The sequence below is a fragment of the Symphodus melops genome, assembly GCF_947650265.1.
Source record: "Symphodus melops genome assembly, chromosome: 5".
In the NCBI taxonomy this organism is placed as follows: Eukaryota; Metazoa; Chordata; class Actinopteri; order Labriformes; family Labridae; genus Symphodus; species Symphodus melops.
The window spans coordinates 24519577-24538254 of NC_136695.1; the positions used below are offsets into that span (position 1 = coordinate 24519577).

General features: G+C 39.0%; 1 protein-coding gene across 2 annotated transcripts in view; it reads left to right on the top strand.

Annotated features, from left to right (window-relative positions):
* grik3 (glutamate ionotropic receptor kainate type subunit 3) overlaps nucleotides 1-13835 on the top strand; it is a 99083-nt gene extending 85248 nt beyond the window's left edge. The window contains exons 13-16 of one of the 2 annotated variants that reach the window (XM_079343523.1): nucleotides 4748-4965; nucleotides 9069-9294; nucleotides 9537-9787; nucleotides 10548-10865. In XM_079343523.1, the coding sequence (XP_079199649.1) occupies nucleotides 4748-4965; nucleotides 9069-9294; nucleotides 9537-9787; nucleotides 10548-10742 (890 nt within the window). In that variant the 3' untranslated portion in view covers nucleotides 10743-10865. Of the gene's footprint in view, nucleotides 1-4747; nucleotides 4966-9068; nucleotides 9295-9536; nucleotides 9788-10547 lie in introns of both variants that reach the window. The other variant, XM_079343522.1, reaches the window with a different exon arrangement.
* Nucleotides 13836-18678: the final 4843 nt, after the last annotated feature.

Here is an 18678-nt window from a genome sequence, read left to right on the forward strand (position 1 = left end):
GACGGAGTGCACTCCGTCAGAAGTCACACTCGCAGCTGAATGAAGTCCCCTCCATCCAGGTGTAGGGTAGAAATACAGCAGCAGGCTTTGGACAAACTTCACTCTCTCAGGTGGAAACAGGAAGTGTGTGTTACCATGGTTACTTATGGAACGGCTTATTATTAATGTACGTAATGCATTCTGTAAAAGTCTTTATGTAGATTATTTTTCTCGAGTAAATTTACATTAGTGTAGACTTATAGCAAAACGATCAGATGGAGCCCACATTCTTTATTGTAAATTATAATTTAATGTTTAGTTAATTTATTATAATATCAAAGAACAGGTTGTCTTCAATGAAAGCAGACAAGGAGACTATAAATGAACATCACAGCTGCAAGACGTTTATTTTTTTGTAGCCGAAATTAAGTTTTACAAAGAAATCGAAAGTAAAACAATGATAAATAAATAACAGTGAGAAGTTGTCTGCAACATAATTTAATATTCTCTAGTTTTTGCAACAGTCCCTTTGAATATGAAACACAATGAAATAAAGATGTCAACAGAAGGAAGAAAAGAAGAGGAGTCTTTTATTTGATCCTTTAAAACAATAAACAGGTGAAGTTGTTAACGTCTGTATGATCATATTAAATGTCCATCTTAGTTGGAGCAGTGTTTTGGTTTGTACAAACACTTACACACGGAACTTACTTTTGTATAGGTCACTCCTTCCGTGACTACCGAACGCAATAGGCGTTACACGTCAAGTGGGCATCGGTGCAGACTCGCTGGCGGAGGGTTTTATGGCCCACTACCACTCCCCGCTAAGTGGTTTGAGACGGACTTAATATGGCGGGCCCTCCGCGTGGACGCGCAAACGGAGGGGTAGTGGGCAGGGCTAGGGTGTAGTGGACGGTTTGAAAAAGACCCTACATCTCCCTCTACTGAACTTGCACCTTCACCAGACAACATAGTGAATATGCCACCTTCTGTGACAACAAGGAGTAACAACATAGAACACAAACATATATTGAACTCACAAAAATGGCCATTGTGAACCATTGTCAGCCATTTTTGTGGGGGGTTAAAAAACTCAAGGTGATTGTTTTTTCGCCCCTTGAAATGTGCATCAAGACTTTCAAGCAATTAAATAAACACTTCCTTCCACAAGTGTCACTGTTTGAGAGCAATTAACACATAGTAAAGCCTCCAGCTCTGAGGGGGAGTTTTTGTGCAAAGACTCCACAGGGAGAATGCTAAGTGCAGGTAAGCGTCCTCATGGGAGAGCCTACCTCTCTCATGTTAAGGTGAGCTATTGCTTGTAGGAAGAAACACTTTTAGAAAAACCGGGGCATTACATTTAGCACGATGCATTACTGAATCCACAGAGAACAGCGTTTTCGTGACATTTCAGAACGTATCATTAGATAAAAAACATTGGGTGCATTTATTCAATGGAGAATAGTTCTGTTAGAGGGATGTCTCAGGATATTCTCATAAGAAATGTGAGTGTCAGAAGGTGTATCACTGTTATATTAAGTCTTCACAGATGTAACGAGGATGACCTCACACAGCAAAAATTAATAGACCACTTGAATTGTATTATAATCAATCAACAACTCTCTAAAAACTGTCAGTTGCCTTACAGAGAAACTGCAGAATCATAAGAAATGAAAAGCTTCAAAACTCCCAGACCTCATTGATAAATAAGTCATGAGAGTGGATGAAAAGGCAAATGTAAAAAGATTTAAAAATGCAATAGAACAGCGTTTTTTTTTTTTCATCAGACCTCAACTAAAAGAATTTTAGAATTACGAAATTCTACTTCATTAATGAAATGCTAACTAAAAAAAGTTTTCTATAGCAAGCAAGTAGACCTAGATGTTGACTTACGGTATTGACAAAGCAATTTATAACCTTCATCTGACAGTTTCATATGATAGAAGTTATGCCAATGTCACCAATATTTCAGTGGACTATTTTCTTTGAGATGTGCGGACAGTAAATGTTGGCACTTTTTGATAATAAACTCAACAGTGTTAACAAAATACGCCTCTGTGTCCTACATACAGAGTAAGCTAGGTTTAGCATCAGCCTTTGTACACAGTGCAAAATAAAGTGCAGTTCCTTTAGTGTCCACTTGAGGCTGCCTGAAAAGACCAAGCTAAAAGTTAAGTTCCATGTTAAAATACCCATTTTCAAACAGGAACAACTTGTCTACAAAAAAATGTCCCTTTTGCTTATTCCTTTGTTAAAAAACGGTAAACTAAAACTTAAAAATTAAGGCTAAAAGCTCATTTACATTAGAAGGACTGTGGCTGAGCTGACTGACAGTTGGACATGCTGTAAGAAGTATTCAGGACTGCTTTAGCTCCCTTTGATAGTGATTAAAAGTTAGGATTGTGATATGGTGACTACCATTGTTTCCTGATTGTCATTTCCCACTCACTCTCCTGATTCACTACTCTTTCCATTGACCGATCAAAATGAAGACAAAAGCCACAAAATAGTCTCTAAGCCCATAGCCATGTTTATACAGTCTAAGGCTACAAGTGTGTTCCTGGAATCCCATAATGTTATTATCCCTTTGGTGTTTCATAATAGTACATACTGTACAGTGCTAGGCAGCTATTTGAAGGATCCATGTGAATGAGCAGTGCAGCATCCAGTCAGTGAGATAAATGTGGTGTTTTGGTGACTGAAATAGTATCACTATCATCCTCCCTGAAAGAACATTCATTATTCCTGGTTTACAAGATATAAGTCCTTCCTCGAGGAAAATGTATGAGCATATTGACACCGTTTTATTTCCCTGGCACCGTATGACTGATCTGCTTTTTGTATTTATTAGAGTGTTCTAATGCAGCCCCATATACTGTTCCCTGCTGACAACAGCACTTTATAGTGTGGATTTCAATTGAGTTACCCGCTGCCTCACATCACTCTTTGTACAACCAGAGAATGCATCGAGATCTTCCTTCTCTGAAGTCACAGTGAATTAAAGGATGCTACTGTCTGCCTTTGTTTGTAACCATGTAGAGTCTTTGTCAAACCACAAAGGACAAATCCAATCAAATTTGGTAGAAGAGGTTAAAGAGCTGACCACTCCGCTCCCTTTCTGTGGGCTTGTTACTCTTCAGAATTGCCCTCATAAATCTTCTCAGTAAAGTAACAGAGTGCACAAAGCACAAGGGTATTTTAAAGGTTGTCAGAGATGAGATATAAAGTTCCTTTAACACCAGTCAGAGAGCCATTGTAAACACAGTATCACACAGCAGAGGACCACTCAAAGTCAAGGCTGATGCAGAGCTGGGCTGTCAGTCTGGCTCCACACTTTTCTTATCTCATTTTTATACTAACTTTGTTTTCAAAACACGTCAATGCATTTATTCAGTAAACCTGGTCTTAACTTCTGGAGTTATTCTTGTATTAACTACCTGTGATCAGTCAGAAAGGGACTTTGAGATACACACTTATACTCAACAGAGCAGTTCATTCATTTTCGTGTTTCCATGTCCTCAGACATCTCTCCTTCCTTGCCTCTTGTTTTCACAGATAAACTTGTAAGGGCCAACTAAACCAACCAAAGCAGGTTCAGGACAAAAGATTTAAAAAAAAAAAGACTTGCAGTAGGCATTTTGTACAGCGCCGGAGCACATTTGACCCCCAAAGTCCGGCTTGTTTGACTAGTCACAGTACACTTGCTTAAACCCTGGCACCTTTACAATAAGTGGTGTGCTTTGGCACAGTACAGTTGCTCATGCACAGCCCATAATTATGGAAAGGCAACATGAAGATAAACCATAATAGCCTTGCATAATTGAGAAATCCAGAAGTGTAAGAGGAGTGCATCTGACCAAAACGACTCAAAACAAGCCACAAAGGCAGTGAAGTAGTTGTCATATATTCCATTGATGTCGTTTTTTAGACTAGAGAATAATTCACCGTGCCGCTATCACAGTCTATGGCCAATACCGTATATGACTCCAGAAATGTGTAATGCCGAGTGTTTTCTTTCATGTTACTCAGAGATGACGTTAACTGGGCCGAGTGTGAATACGCCCTTAGAGATAAACTTTGAATTATTTTCATCCATCTTGGGTAAAGAAATGGAAACATAATGGCTGCAGTGTATTCACAGTTTAAACTTATTAATGTGTGATAGCAGAGTAGAACAGCTTATTGCAGAGAAGGAATTGCAGGCTGTTCGATAGAAGGAATATCAAGAAAAAAAATACTTTACACAAAAATAATGATTAAATACTGGACCCAAACTACACCAAACGATACTACAAAAGAACAACAACCATGAATGGGGTTATTCGTTTTTTTTCTGTGTGAAAGCCTTACATCGAGTGAAAAATACACATTGCCATTAAAGTGAATGAGATCAGAGAGCTTCATAAATTCTAAGCTGTCTGCGTGAAATGATTACATAGAGGTAGTTACTGATGTCTGCTTCAAGAGTTTGCAATGAACTGCTGAAAGACTTTAATCTGTAATGCAGAGGACTGAGGAACTTGCAGTTTGAGGTTTATCTCATTATTCTGAATTCTCAGCTTTGACTTTTGCTTAACTGCCAAACTGGCTTCATTTCCTCACCAACGGTACCTTCATCAACATCCAGCAGCCCTGCCAAAAAACATTTGCAGGCTTATTAACAAAAAATGCAAGTGATCATGTTTCTACATTTGTTTCATTCAGTTACACATTTAGCAGGTACAATTCCATCGAGTTAATTACCTCTCCCATGTCGTGCTGCTTACAGGCTCAGAGCTGATGCCCAAAGCCCTGTCGACCAGGATCATCGGCGGGATCTGGTGGTTCTTCACACTCATCATTATATCGTCGTACACGGCTAATCTGGCAGCTTTTCTCACCGTGGAGAGAATGGACTCGCCTGTGGACTCTGCCGATGACATCGCTAAGCAGACCAAGATCGAGTATGGTGTGGTCAGAGATGGTGCAACTATGTCCTTCTTCAAGGTAGAGTACACTTATCCAATAATAATGACTGGGTCAAGCTATTTCATCCTTGTGAATGATCATACTAGCTCTGATCTCAGAAATAGGTGTACTCTTATTTTATCAATCCACAGGAAGGGAAAAAAAGGCTAAAACTAAAAAAAGGTCTGTGGAAAAAACCCCAAACTGAAAACAGCTGCAGAGAGACAGGACATTTTAGAATTAGGGATGGCATGCAGTAGTTTCCCTTTAAGATCAATAATAGTCCAAAAGTATTTGAATCTCTGTTTTTCTTTTATGTATATTAACCTTGTTTTCTTTTCTCCCCGCCCCCCAATCATATTTTAAATTTGAATGTATTTATTCAATGGTGACAATTCAAAGGGGTTTTAATACAAAGAGTGAAACAGATGTGCTGCATAGAGAGAACGCTTGTCCTAGTTGGGTTATCAGAGTATCAAATATGAAACACTTATTAACCTTAAAACACACACACACACACACACACACACAAGGATGCATATCTTACAATGTGGAAATAGAAAATCTCTGTAAACCATATGTTTAACCAAAATACAACAATTAGATACAGTTACTGCTCTGAATATCTTTTAGCCATTATTTTACCTTTTTTGTAAAATATTTTAAATCTAGAAATAATGCTACTTGCAGCCTTTGATGGAGAAATCTGAAAAATGCATTGGTCTCATTTCTATGGTGAGATATTTTTAAAGTTAATCCTCAAGACTCCTTTGCAGTTTAGAGAGAAAATCAAGCAATCAGAAGCCAGTATTAAACTGTGTAAATGTCCACACCATCAACCCCTTACTGCATATTACCCATTAAATGCTGCAGCTGAATCATGCTCAATACAAACATGCATAGCTATAATGATGTTCAACACTAAGATGTTGAATCTTGACTTTTTGCATTGACTTGTCAAAAACTTTTTTTTTTCTCTCTTGTAGGTAGAAACCGTATAGGGTATAAATATATAATTTTTATTTCACTCAGATCTTAATTCCCACAGCAAAGGCAAATTCTTCTTCAGCTTCTCCACTTCTTTACACTGTTTGATGTGTTCCTCCATAATGATTTTTTTATTCCGAAGTTTCAGCGTGTGCCTGCAGGGTTTTTCACTTTATTTTATTATTTTGAGCTTTGCTTTAGATGCTGCCGCGGTGTTGAATAACACATGTAACCGAGTTACAGTTTTCACAGAATAAGAAAATGAAAACGCTGCACAATTGTATTGATGACAGTCCATACGTTTATGACATTCAATAGTAAAATAGTGAATAGTGAATTCAATAGTGAAAAAAGGATTCTTCCAGGGCATCTTTCTGCCCTAGTTTTTCTACGCACTCCAACAATTGAACTCATAAATGGTATGTGCCTCTTTGTTGAATCTACCAAACTCCATTTTGATTATGTAATTGGGTTCAGGATTTTAGCTAACCTCATACATGTTTAATACAGTAGTGCTGTTCTATGTGTGCAATTAAAACATCTAGCTTCTCATAACAATACTGTAACATTGCATATAAATGATCTTGTACTCATTGGGAGTGCATGCCTCTAAATCTGACTCAACTCATTGACTTTCTGAAAATCATCCCCCCACTTCCTCTCTGTGGCTATGTTGATGAAAGTTACTCCAGATCATTCTGTGTACTTTGATAAATTGTAGCTGTGGCCGTTGGGCCATAAATAGAAGCATACACAGGTGTTTAATTACCTCATCAGAGTTGCAAGGCTCAAGTGCCCTCTGCTCCGTCTTGCTCTAACAGAAAGACCTAATGATGTCGACTCAATGAGGCAGAGAAGTGTGATAAATACTGAGGAGACTGAGAAGTAGATAAAAGGCTCTGCAGATGTGGTACTGGACTTGTTTTACAGTGGCATACATAAATGTTGGTTTTAATCTGCAGATGAGATGTGACACACGTTTTAGTTTGAGAGGCGTAAGCTCGGTATCACTCCAATAAGTTTGCCATATCTTCCAATTTATTATTCCCATTTTTAAAAAAAATCCAAATGCTTTAGATATTTCCCACATACATACACATCTGGTAGACTACTCTCTATGTAACCTGACCAAGCAGCAGCCTCTGGTCTTATAAAAAAGCCAATTACTGCAATTCCTCAAGTGCTCACTTGAGATGGGCTGCAGAAGAAATGAACATACATTTAGAGCCATGGTTTAATGTGATATCAATAGCTCAATTCTTTATTGATATAGACCTACAATATACAGGGGGGCATTTTCTTTGTTACTCCATACTGTCCTTGCAATGGGTTCCAGATATTCAAAGCTTGACAGTTAGCTAAGATGTGTAGGCCAAAGTCCTCCAAGAAGTTCAAGGCTAAACTTTTCTTGACACTTCCCGAAAAATGTACTATTGTTTTGTAAAAAAAAAAAAAAAAAGTAATAAAACCAAAAATGCACTGTACATGAGAAAATAACAGTCAAAGGCCATGGTTTGCAAACTGAAAATGTTGAGTCACACAGTTAGCTTTCAGCTCTGCTAGCTATTAATGTCCTACATTCATATGTTTAGCAACATAGAAAAAAAAACACATTCTACCTCTGTCTTGAACATTTAAAAAAATACACAGCATCATGTTTACAGGGCTCATCAGTTAGTAAAGTCATTTGTCTCGTAACAGGAAGGTTGGGGGTTAGATCCCCAGATCCTGCACCCACCATTAACCATTTACTTGTAAATATGTAGTGTCAAAGGCAACATGTAGAAAATAAGGTGGAGGTGAAGCAACTGCTGATTTAAATTGCCAGAATGCTTAGGCTCTTAACAGCAATCACAGGGACTAGTTTCATGTCTGACAGTCTATAAGCCTGCAGGCAACAACACATTTTAATGCTAACGTCAAGTCGATGATTCATAAATCTCGAAAAAATAAATGTTTTAGTCAGGGCGGAACAAGTTAGCTAACTACAAGCCATGATCTTGATTCTGTCAAAATCATTGGCCTTCTGATAGTGTGAAAAAAACTCTTTGCATTACAATTATAATTAGAGGTTTTAAGCCACTGTTGGAAAGGAGGTTTACACACCAGCTGGAAACCCTCTTATGAGGATCTGTTGTTTTGTAAAATTACACACTGTTTCAAGAGCACTGAAGGGCACACACATGCAAGCCAACTGTTTGCAAGGAAAGAAGCTCTCACCTACTGTTCGCAGGTTGAAGAAAATTACTGGATGTGGTTGTATGGCTTTTTGCACTTTTAGCAGAGTGAGGGATCTATAGGGATGTAGTGTTTCTGATGAGACCTTTGTGTAGTACACGTTGCATATATTAGTCCACTGTGCCAGGTTCCCATTTGATCCTTTCTGATTTCGACTCTTCATCTGGGGAAAGAAAATTGATAAATCTGTGGACAGAGATGCCAGCTTGGCAACACCAGCTATACTGTACATCTTAATTGGTACTTTTAGGTTTTAATATCACACAATCATATCTCAATTTTTAGGACGCTAGGCCTGGGATTTTACTCTCGTTGCACATAATAGAGGGCTTCTTATAATAGTATCTCTCACAATTTAAAATGGCTTATAGTCTTTAGACAGTAATTATCTAGGATTAGACATGGCATAAGTGTGACCCCATATAACATAGCATGAAATACCACATAGCTGATGCAAGACTAATGGAGAGGCATTCTATTATTGCTGCTTCAGTAGCACTTATGAGAATAGATGTGTGCAAAGCTTCAATTTATCGTCCTTTAATCCCATGACAATGAAGATCTGTAGAAGTAATCACATCGATCTATGTGGTCATTGGTGAAAGGATATTTTCCAAAGAGTAACAAATAGCTAAGTGTCATTGTAGATACATATATTCAAGCTTCACAAAAAGGTGCAAACTTATCCTACCATTCAGCAGGGAACCAGCATGTTTCATGGTTACTCATATTTCCAGTTTTCACTCTTAGGCCTTACATTTTTGAAAGTGGTTTTTGTGCAAGCTGAACCTCTTTTTGTGCTTAAAGCATTGTATATTTTTCAACCACTTTTTCTCCACCTACAGCAGGAGAGACTCTCCAAATAATGTTCAAAGGCACTATTTTTTTTTAAAGCTGACTCTTTGCATCCCCAACAGAAATCTAAGGTTTCTACTTTTGAGAAGATGTGGGCTTTTATGAGCAGCAAACCGAGCACATCACTAGTGAAGTCCATTGAGGATGGGATCCAGAGGGTGCTCAAGTCTGACTACGCCCTCATTATGGAATCCACGACGATCGATTACATCATGAGGAGGAACTGTAACCTAACACAGGTTGGAGGGCTTATCGACAGCAAAGGCTACGGCATCGGCACACCTCTTGGTAAGAACTCCAAATGACCAGAGAATACATTCAGTCCTCAAAGTGATAAAAAAAATCGAGTTATGTGCTGCCTTCTGAAGGAAGAGGGGGAGGGATTGATTTTTCTTGACAGCACATCAGCATAGGACATGTTTTTTTAGCTACTAGTCAGACAGTATGCCACGATGTGTTTATGAAGCTTATTATCGCAGAATCCAGCTGGCCTCCCTTCCAAAGTAAAACAGGCCTTCTGTTGCTTCTAGGCTCCCCGTACAGAGACAAAATCACCATAGCAATCCTAAGCATCTTGGAGGATGGGCGCCTACACATGCTGAAGGAGAAGTGGTGGAGTGGGAGCAGCTGTTTGGATGAAGAGCGTCGCGAGACAGGCCCCATGGGTATCCAGAATCTGGGTGGTATATTCATTGTGCTGGCATCTGGCCTAGTGCTGTCTGTTTTCGTGGCAATCGCCGAATTTGTCTACAAGCTTCGGAAGACTGCAGAACGTGAGCAGGTATATGTCTCCATAAATTACATTTGATGGTTCTGAATTTGTCCGCAACAGTGTGCGTTGGATGAATGGAACATTCTGACATTAATTTAATTACACTCCACCAGGATTTAAGTTTATTTTACCCTCACTCTTAGTGAAGATGTTGCTAACCATGCCTTTTCTTGTTATGATATTCATTCCTCATAGCCTCGAAACCAAAGCTGTGCTCTATTCATGGCTTTTAGTTCAAACATGTTATAAACGGATTTGCATGCCTTGGGGTAATCCCTAGGAGTACTTAGCCATAACACCACAACATTTACTTTATTTAACAGGCATAATTGCAAATTGGAGCATAGAGAATTAATCCTTTATTAGTCAGTGGAGATGTCAGAATAGCATGGACTCTTTACTGCTGCAAATCACTAATTTGAGTCATGCTTAGTGAGTAGTTGCACTCGTTCTCATGCAACATGCTTTTCCCCTCTTTCTGGTGTAGCAGCCATTATGAACTGTGTTCATGCTCCATGTGGTGGTGGTGCAATTTGACATTGCTGACAGCCATGGATTTGTGTGCATGCACGCACACACACACAAACACAGTTACACACACACCAGCAGTAACACAGCATGAATGTTATGTTGGAATGCTTTTGTGCTCTTTAGACTGTTGACACTCTCCGCTGTCAGAACAATTTAAAGCTAAGGCATTTACCCCCCATCCCTTTTCCCCCCTCTCCTCCTTCTTGCTCCCCTCCCCGTGTCCTCCCTTTTCGCCCAGAGGTCTTTGTGCAGTGCCATGGTGGACGAGATCAGACTGTCGTTCACCTGCGAGAGGCGGGTGAAACACAAGGCTCAGCCTCCAGTCATGGTGAAGACGGATGCAGTGATCAACATGCACGCCTACAACGACCGACGACTCCCGGGAAAGGACAACATGAGCTGCAGCACTGGGATGACTCCCGTCTTCCCATGACACTGTGTTCCCCCCAAGGCAAGAACCTCCTGAGCAACGTGTCGGGGACCCTGCCAGAGACCAGAGACAATGGCATCGACGGGCTCACCAGGTTCACCATTAACCACAGTGACTTTGGGACACTTACAAAACATGGGCAACTGAAAATGGCAGCATCAGCCACACAGGTATGACAACATTCACCACTGTTCTCCAAACTCAAGATGTAAAAGAAAATATTCGGGGGAGATCTGGGAAAACAGTATACTCAATTTATCAGTTTTAAGTCTGATGTTTACGTGCGCAACACAAAAACACAAGAAAATACACGTCTTTCAAGAATCCTCAACCAGAGGAAAGACTGACATTTTTATTGAATAATACTGACTGAGGCAACAATTAAGGTTTTATTAAGAATGGCAATAAATGACAGCTACACATGGAGGACAAGGAAGAGGAGTTTCCTTGGAGATCCGTTTTTCCACATTCAAATTATGATATCCAGTTCTTACCTATAACCTGTTGATTCACACAAACTCCTGGACGGCCTTTGACGCCTGAAAATAATGTTACCTCAAACATGTCGTCGAGGCTTGTATGGTTGTTGAGTCATAAATTGCGGGATCTTCTGAAAGCATGGTTTATAGACATAAATGATTGCAAGGCCAAATAGTCCTATAGTATCTGCATCATTACTGGTGGAGACCAAAAGGGAGACACAACTCTTTCATACAAAGTTAAGGTTTGTTAAAGTACTTGGTTGAAATAAAAGTTGGAATGGGGGGATACATTTGTTTCACGATTTGAGTGTTAAAATGGTTTTGATTTATTATAACAGAAGTACATTTTATTTCAAAATTATTTTGTATGATTGAATTTTTGATCAGTTTAATTGCCAAAGATCTGAAAACTCAACATTATTCAATATAACAGTATGAATACTTCCTTTACTCACTAAGCTTTCATGGGGCACTTAAATTGGGTTCAATGCAAACTCCATTAGAATGGTAAAGTGCTTTTAAAAGATCTTTCTGTAATATCTTGTTTTTTGCTATTAAGGGCAGCGTGTCTTAAAATAGTTGTATTGGAACAATCAAAGCATTGAACTGAATGGTTTGTGAAATGGTACACCTCCAGATAAAAAGACTCTCCCAAGGTTGTTCTCATGTCAATTCCATTATGAAAATTACAGAAAGATTGACAGTTAAACTAACCAACTGCTTAAGTCTGTGCTCATCTGTTATGGTAACATACCTGGAATTTTCAAAACTACATTTTGGCAGGAAGGGGATTGAATTATGTATTTCTGATTTTATCTTAGCTGAATAAAGAACTGTAAGTGACAGATACAAAGGGAAAAAGACTGTCACCTTGAAACTAAAGGGCATTTTGTTGCAAGTGCATTCTTTAATTGTGACATAACCATCGATGTACATGCTGGACTTTGTCCATATGTGGCTACAGGACCACTGAGTGTCCTGAGTACTTGGAAACACATTTGTGAAGTGTTACTTTATTTCTCAGATGCGATCGTGTTGCTTTTTCTGGTTAGGAAACAGCCTGTTTTGCAATATGTACATTGAAAAATAAAAATTGCAAGTTTTTGGTTTTAGATGAGAATAAAGGTTCAAAGGCTTGGTCAGGTTTGATTGAATTCAAAAGCATTTCTGGTTCAATTACGTAACTGGCACAGGTGACGCCATACTTGTTTATGAAAATGCCAAGGGAAAGTTTGGACTTTAGACAAAAGACAGATGATGAATTTACGTGTTCATGTTAACTTGAACGCCTAATGAGTACGTGTATGTCTTCAACAAGCGTCATGGCTTTTGGAAGATTCACAGATTGGGTGAGCTGCAATCACCTAGGACAGCAAACCTCTGTGAGGTTAAGTTGTTGATTCAAGAGTTAAAAAAAATCTGTTGTTCAAGGAAAACATCAATCTGTAAAACTTAGCATTGGTTTGGTAGAGATTCACTGTATAATTGTTTATGGATTCCCTTCTGCAAAGTAGAGTATGTAGATAAGATCTGCAGAAGAAAAATGTATTTTGCTAAATTTATACAGCTATAAATTTATTCTGTTCACAGTCTAATATGTTATAGATGCTATTTATTTCATTAGAGAGGTCACTCTAACCTTCTTCCTCACTTTACCCCTGTTCTAAAGCCCCAAACCTTGGTTTATTTATTTCATAGAAAGACGTTTTATGGTAAATGTATGGGAAAGCCTATGTAAATCATCAAATATATTTCTACAAGGTAAAAATGGAATGGAAATGTTTAACTTCCCCAAAGAACCTAGGGGACACCCTCTTGGAATGGGGGTAGGGTTGACCTTTAAAAAAAAATGGACCTTAGCTTCTCTTGAAATCCTGATGAGGACCTGTTTGAAGTATGGCCGCGGCTGATACCTGGCTATACTATATTACTGTTACCCTCGCGTGTACTGTAGCTTCCCATACAGGTGAAACAAAGACTCGAGTATGCCTGTGTTTCACCTTTGTGACGTGAAATAATTGAAAATTTCATCATAATCAAAATTAGTTGGAATTACAACAGGGTTTCTGATTTGACTGATTCAGTCAGGTTTGATTACGGAATATATACAACTTTTTTTTTATAAAATAATGTGAATAACAATGTCATTTTACACAAAATTGTATGAAACGTGAGAGAAAAATAATGCAAAGTGTAAGCTACATAACCTGTGTTCCATTAGCAGTGTGTGATATGAGTTTTGATTTTCCCCGCAGTCACAATGGTAAGCCTTTTTTTTAATGTATACCTTTCTTTTTGAGTTGCACAGCTTCTTTCATTTGGCAGAAAACCTTTCAAACAATATGAAAACATGTTGGTGCCAACCAGGGTTTTCTTTGTGGACATGCAGAATTTCTATGAATATAGTTTTTGTAAGGTTTTGTAAAGAAAAAAAAAAAAGATTTTGTTTTCCTAGTAACTGTATGTGTTAAGAGAAGAGTAGAATAATGACATCAAAAACATGGGGAAATTCAACAAAATGGTATAGAAAAGCTATCAAATTATTTTGTTTTTAACACATTGTGAATAATTCAATTGTACAGTTTGCTGTATGGGTTATATGAAGTTTTAAATAAAAAATACAAATTATTGATGTTTCCTGCTACTGGTTGATTGGTGTTGTTCTACAATTCGTGTGAGCGGGGTTAAGTGTCTCGCACAGGGACACAATAGATGTGTCTGTGGGGAGACGACAGATTCTACCAAATGAGCCACCCTGCAAACTTTTCCTTGAAATTCCTTAATATAGCATCTTTTATGTTTAGTTTAAACATTGATGGCAAGTATTTGAAAATGCTAATTTTACTAAATTACCAGCAATGAATGACAATTGTTTCGATTGGATGACTTTAGAGGACAATATGAAGGACAAGATTTGACAAAGTGATCAATGTTCCTCGAGACAAAACGCAACTGTATCATCTCCTTGTGTTGTACAACCCCATATTTGCTATTTGCAGGGGATTTTCACACTCGTATGTCTGGGTGATGTGGCAGTTTAGTTTAGTGAACAGATCATTCTGGTATGCTGCTGATCTAAAACCTTTTCTACCATTTAATGGTTTGGATTACAGGATTAACCTGAAATACTGGCCTATCAGTTGTTGAACACACCCCATGTACAGAGGTTTATGTCCTCTAGCGCAGACGGTCTGGGTTCAACTCCGACCTGTTTCCCGCGTGTCATTCCCCGCTCTCTCTGACTGACCTTTTCTAAATCCATCCACTGTCCTATCTCTAAAATAAAAGACAATTTAAAAGGCATAACAAGCCCAAACTAAATCTTTGAAATAAAATTGTACACCTGAAACACTTTATTTAAAGTCAACAAATTTCAAGGTCAATACGAGGCTTTAACCGTAAGTGACATTTTCACAGGTTTTTTCAGAAAATGCTACAATAACATGGATCAGAGATGGAACAGCTGTTCAGTTAGTTAGCAAAAACACACATCACTAAGGATCCAGTCTGCCAAAACAAGAAATGAAAGAAAGTTTCAGACTGAAGTTCGAAATAAAACTATTGTGACTTTTCAAGGTTGTTTTTTTTTCAGTGCCATTGAACCTCTACATTATTATAAGCTCATTTTTTTTGTCTTGATAAAAGAAGTGTGGAAAATAGACTTTGCAAGGACAGAGTTTTTATGTTGGAGTCAAAAAATGGAGTTTGAATGCAACAGCTGCTGAAGTCGAAGGCTGCTCAGGTCCTTTATGTAAAACACTAACAGCAGAGCAGGTTGGGGCATGTGCTTCACATGGAGGTCATTGTTGTGTTTATGCATGAATGAAAAAGTGTTGTGAGGTCAGGTAGCCAATCGCCTGCGATGGGCGGAGACTGACCTTGCTGGTGTAAGGATGGCAGACGTGCGTGTTGAAAAAAGCAAAGGGGAAACCCCAGGGCATGGCGTTGAGGAGCAGCGGGCACATAATGAACAATGGGCAGGAGCCTTGCTCCTAATGGAAAGATTTATTATCTCTCACTATCAATTAATCCCTTCGGACAGCCTGTGGCTAGCAGGTGTGTATCAGGAGTATGTAAAAGAGAGAACAAGGGAGACTGAGGGAGGATGGGAGGCAACCAGATGAAGAGAACGAGACATGAAAGGACATGAGAAAGGTGGAGGGAGCTGGAGCACAGAGTTCAAATGAAAGGATGGGGTGAAAATGGAAAAAAAGAGATTGAGAATGAAGGAATGAGTCAAAGTTATATAAAAATCTGAGAACTACACAAGAGGGTCAATGGAGAGGGAAAATGAAAAAAGAGAACAATAAGGTTATGAGACATGAATAAAGACGAAAATACAGAGAAAGGTAAAGCTAGAAATACAAAGAGGAAATCATGAGTGTTACAACTGTAGAGAAAGAGAAATCAATCTATGAGAGACTTAAGGAACATGCAGTACAACCGAATTTTGTGGACATGCTTTTAAAAAAGATAAGCTCTACATTCAGCTTGAACACTTCCAGCTGGACGAGTGGAGCAATAATATAGGCTAGGTAACAGTCTCTGGAAAACGGTCAACAAGTATAGAACGTCTAAACAAATGAGCTGTTTTTATAGTAAATTGCGCAGCTGCTGAATGGGTTTTAATGAGAATAATGGTTCCATTGTATGTGGCTGTTCTTAATTATGTTAGAGTGACTTTTAAGAAAAAAGGGACACTTTTCTTCTTGTTTTATGATGGGACGTATACGTTTGATTTAATGTTAATGTGCCGCAGCTTAATGTCGAGGCATAAACTTTTTATTTTGAATGGTTTTACATATTGTGTAAAATGTATGTTCTTCATGTAGTGAGGAAGACGAGAGGCTTTGAACTATGTCAGGACCTTGGAGTACCTTTGCATTTCTCGATCTCATATACTCAGACTTACATGTGTCACTGTACTGCACTGAAGGTAGAGTGCTGCATGGAGAAAGCACAGCCTAAATCTGACCTCCAGTGTCTTTTCCAGTATGGAGACCGCCTCGCTCGGTTGCTCATGCACACCCGTTGCGCTTTTCTCACTCGGATGGCACATGTCCAGAGCAGCGCTCCTTTTGATGACCTTGACAGGGCCGTCAGCGTGTGATGTTCTGCTTGACACACCAGAGTGATGTGCTGGAGCCCGATGGCTGTGCATCATCGACTCATTTTTTTGGGAGGGGGGGATGACTGACCGACCCACACTATGCACGTCTCAGTAGACCCACTGGGTGAGAGACCTCTCTGAGCTCAAGTTGCACAAGAGGATTGGCTGGATAGGAGGTCCAATGTGTGCTGAACCTTATTCTGCCCAATGTCATCAACCCCAAAAAGTAAATCCCGTGCGGGATGTGTAGCTGTAAAGGCTGGAGCTGAATAAAAATGGTCACAGAGGGATACAAGTCAAGATAACACCTTCACAAAGTACCAAAGATTTAAGAAGTGGCTTTTGGGGTGGCGGTTGTCTCTAAACCGGAAGGTTGGGGGTTCGATCCCCAGCTCCTGCAGCAACATGTCTGATGTGTCCTTGGGCAAGACATTTAACCCAGAATTGCTCCTGCTTTGTCGGTGGCGTATGCTTGTGTATGAATGGGATTAGTAACTTCTGATGGTCTCTTTACATAGCAATCACTGCCATCAGTGTGAATGAGTGTGAATGCGGTGTGAACGGGTAGGTGTGACAAGCTCTTTGAGTAATGAAAAGACCAGAAAAACATACATTTAAATCTGTTTACCATTTACAAGCAGTGGCAGTATAATAAATGTAAGTCTCCATAAGATTACATTCATACCTATTTGTTTTTCTTAAAACACTTGACACATCTACGGTGACTACAAACATTTTTATATCCTTTATGGCTATATGGACTATTCAAGTATTTGTGGCTTGTGTAGGTCTGCTGAAGAGAGACATGAAATGTTTGGGAGGAGAGTGGGGATTCAAACCCACAGCTGCCAAGAAAAGGTGTCAGAACCACTGAGCTAGATGACACACCAAGATTTTTTATTGGTATTCAAATGTAATACCTATACTCCCCTGATATATTTATATACATGTCTCTAGATTTAAAACTTGGATACTAGAGTAGTAATCCAACATTTACCAACCCACCCATTCTTGCCGCCTGGTGCCTCCAGCGCAGTAAATTCTTTTCCATGTTTGACTAACTCTATAACATGTTTCTATGACATAAAGAAGGACATAATTAGCCTCAGCTGTATTTAAATGATATGAGTCAAACATCAAGATTGTATTAACATTCAGTAGATACATGTCCATGTTCATAATTGGGCAATATGCCAAGGCGGGATTAAGACACAAAGGTCGATAGCACTGTCCATCCAGATGACACTAAAAATGATGAACAAATAATGAGTGTAATTAAAACACACCGTAATGCACTAATGAAGTGGTAGCACGGTGGGAATACTCATGCATATTCTACCTTCTGTAATGAGCTTGGCATTGCATGTGTCAGATTTGTTCAGGGAGACACCATATGGTGGAACATCAGAATGAGAGGAAACCATTGTTTATTCCAGAACCCATCTCTTTTATTTCAAATCACTGACACCGCCAGTATCAGAGCTTTATCTTCACGCCATCATATTGAATTATCCATTTGGCTTCAGGTGAAATAGCCTGATAGAGACGTTGCCCATGAAATGCCTCGGTGACTTGCTCTTTCTGTTCTCTGTCTTTGACCCTGATAATGACTGGATGGAAGCTTTTCATGAATATAAATATAGAAATGGATGAAAGCCAATTTTCTCCAGTGTACATGAAAGAACTCTCCTGAACATTTAACGTGGGGTTGTGTTGTGAAAGGTGCAGGGTTTTTCGCCGTTTAACGTTGCATCGTGCACTCAGTGGACACTCAATTAGATACACCTCTTCATTTACGTAAATCTCTTTTCCCTCTAGAGCATGAGTCATATGGAAATGAAGCCAGAGCATATTGAAAAGATGACACATACTGCTAAAATATTTTTTAGAATGCACATGATGTAATACTTATATTTTTCTTTGTTTTTTAAATGAACAATGTTTTAAATATAAGACCATAAAAATAATGTCTTCAGCGGACAAACACATGCAATCAGCTGCAATGCTGAGGGTAAAAAAAACAACACCATGTACATAAAGAGTTGTCAGAGAACGGTAAGGCTCATCCAAGCTGACAGACAGACAACTAGAACACAACAGATGCAGCAGTGATGTGTAAAGGACATGTCATTATGCACAATAAGCTATAGCCGTAAAGTGGGATGACACAGTTGGAAAATACATCATGGCTTCTTCCTGCGACATGCTGATGAACAAGGATGTAGTTTGAACAATACGACTCCACCTGATGGAGCAGCAGGGGTGGTTGTGATGTACGGACAATTTTCCTTCCACTTTAAGAAAGAGCTTAGATATATAAGCTCGAGCAAAAGACAATTTGTCCACC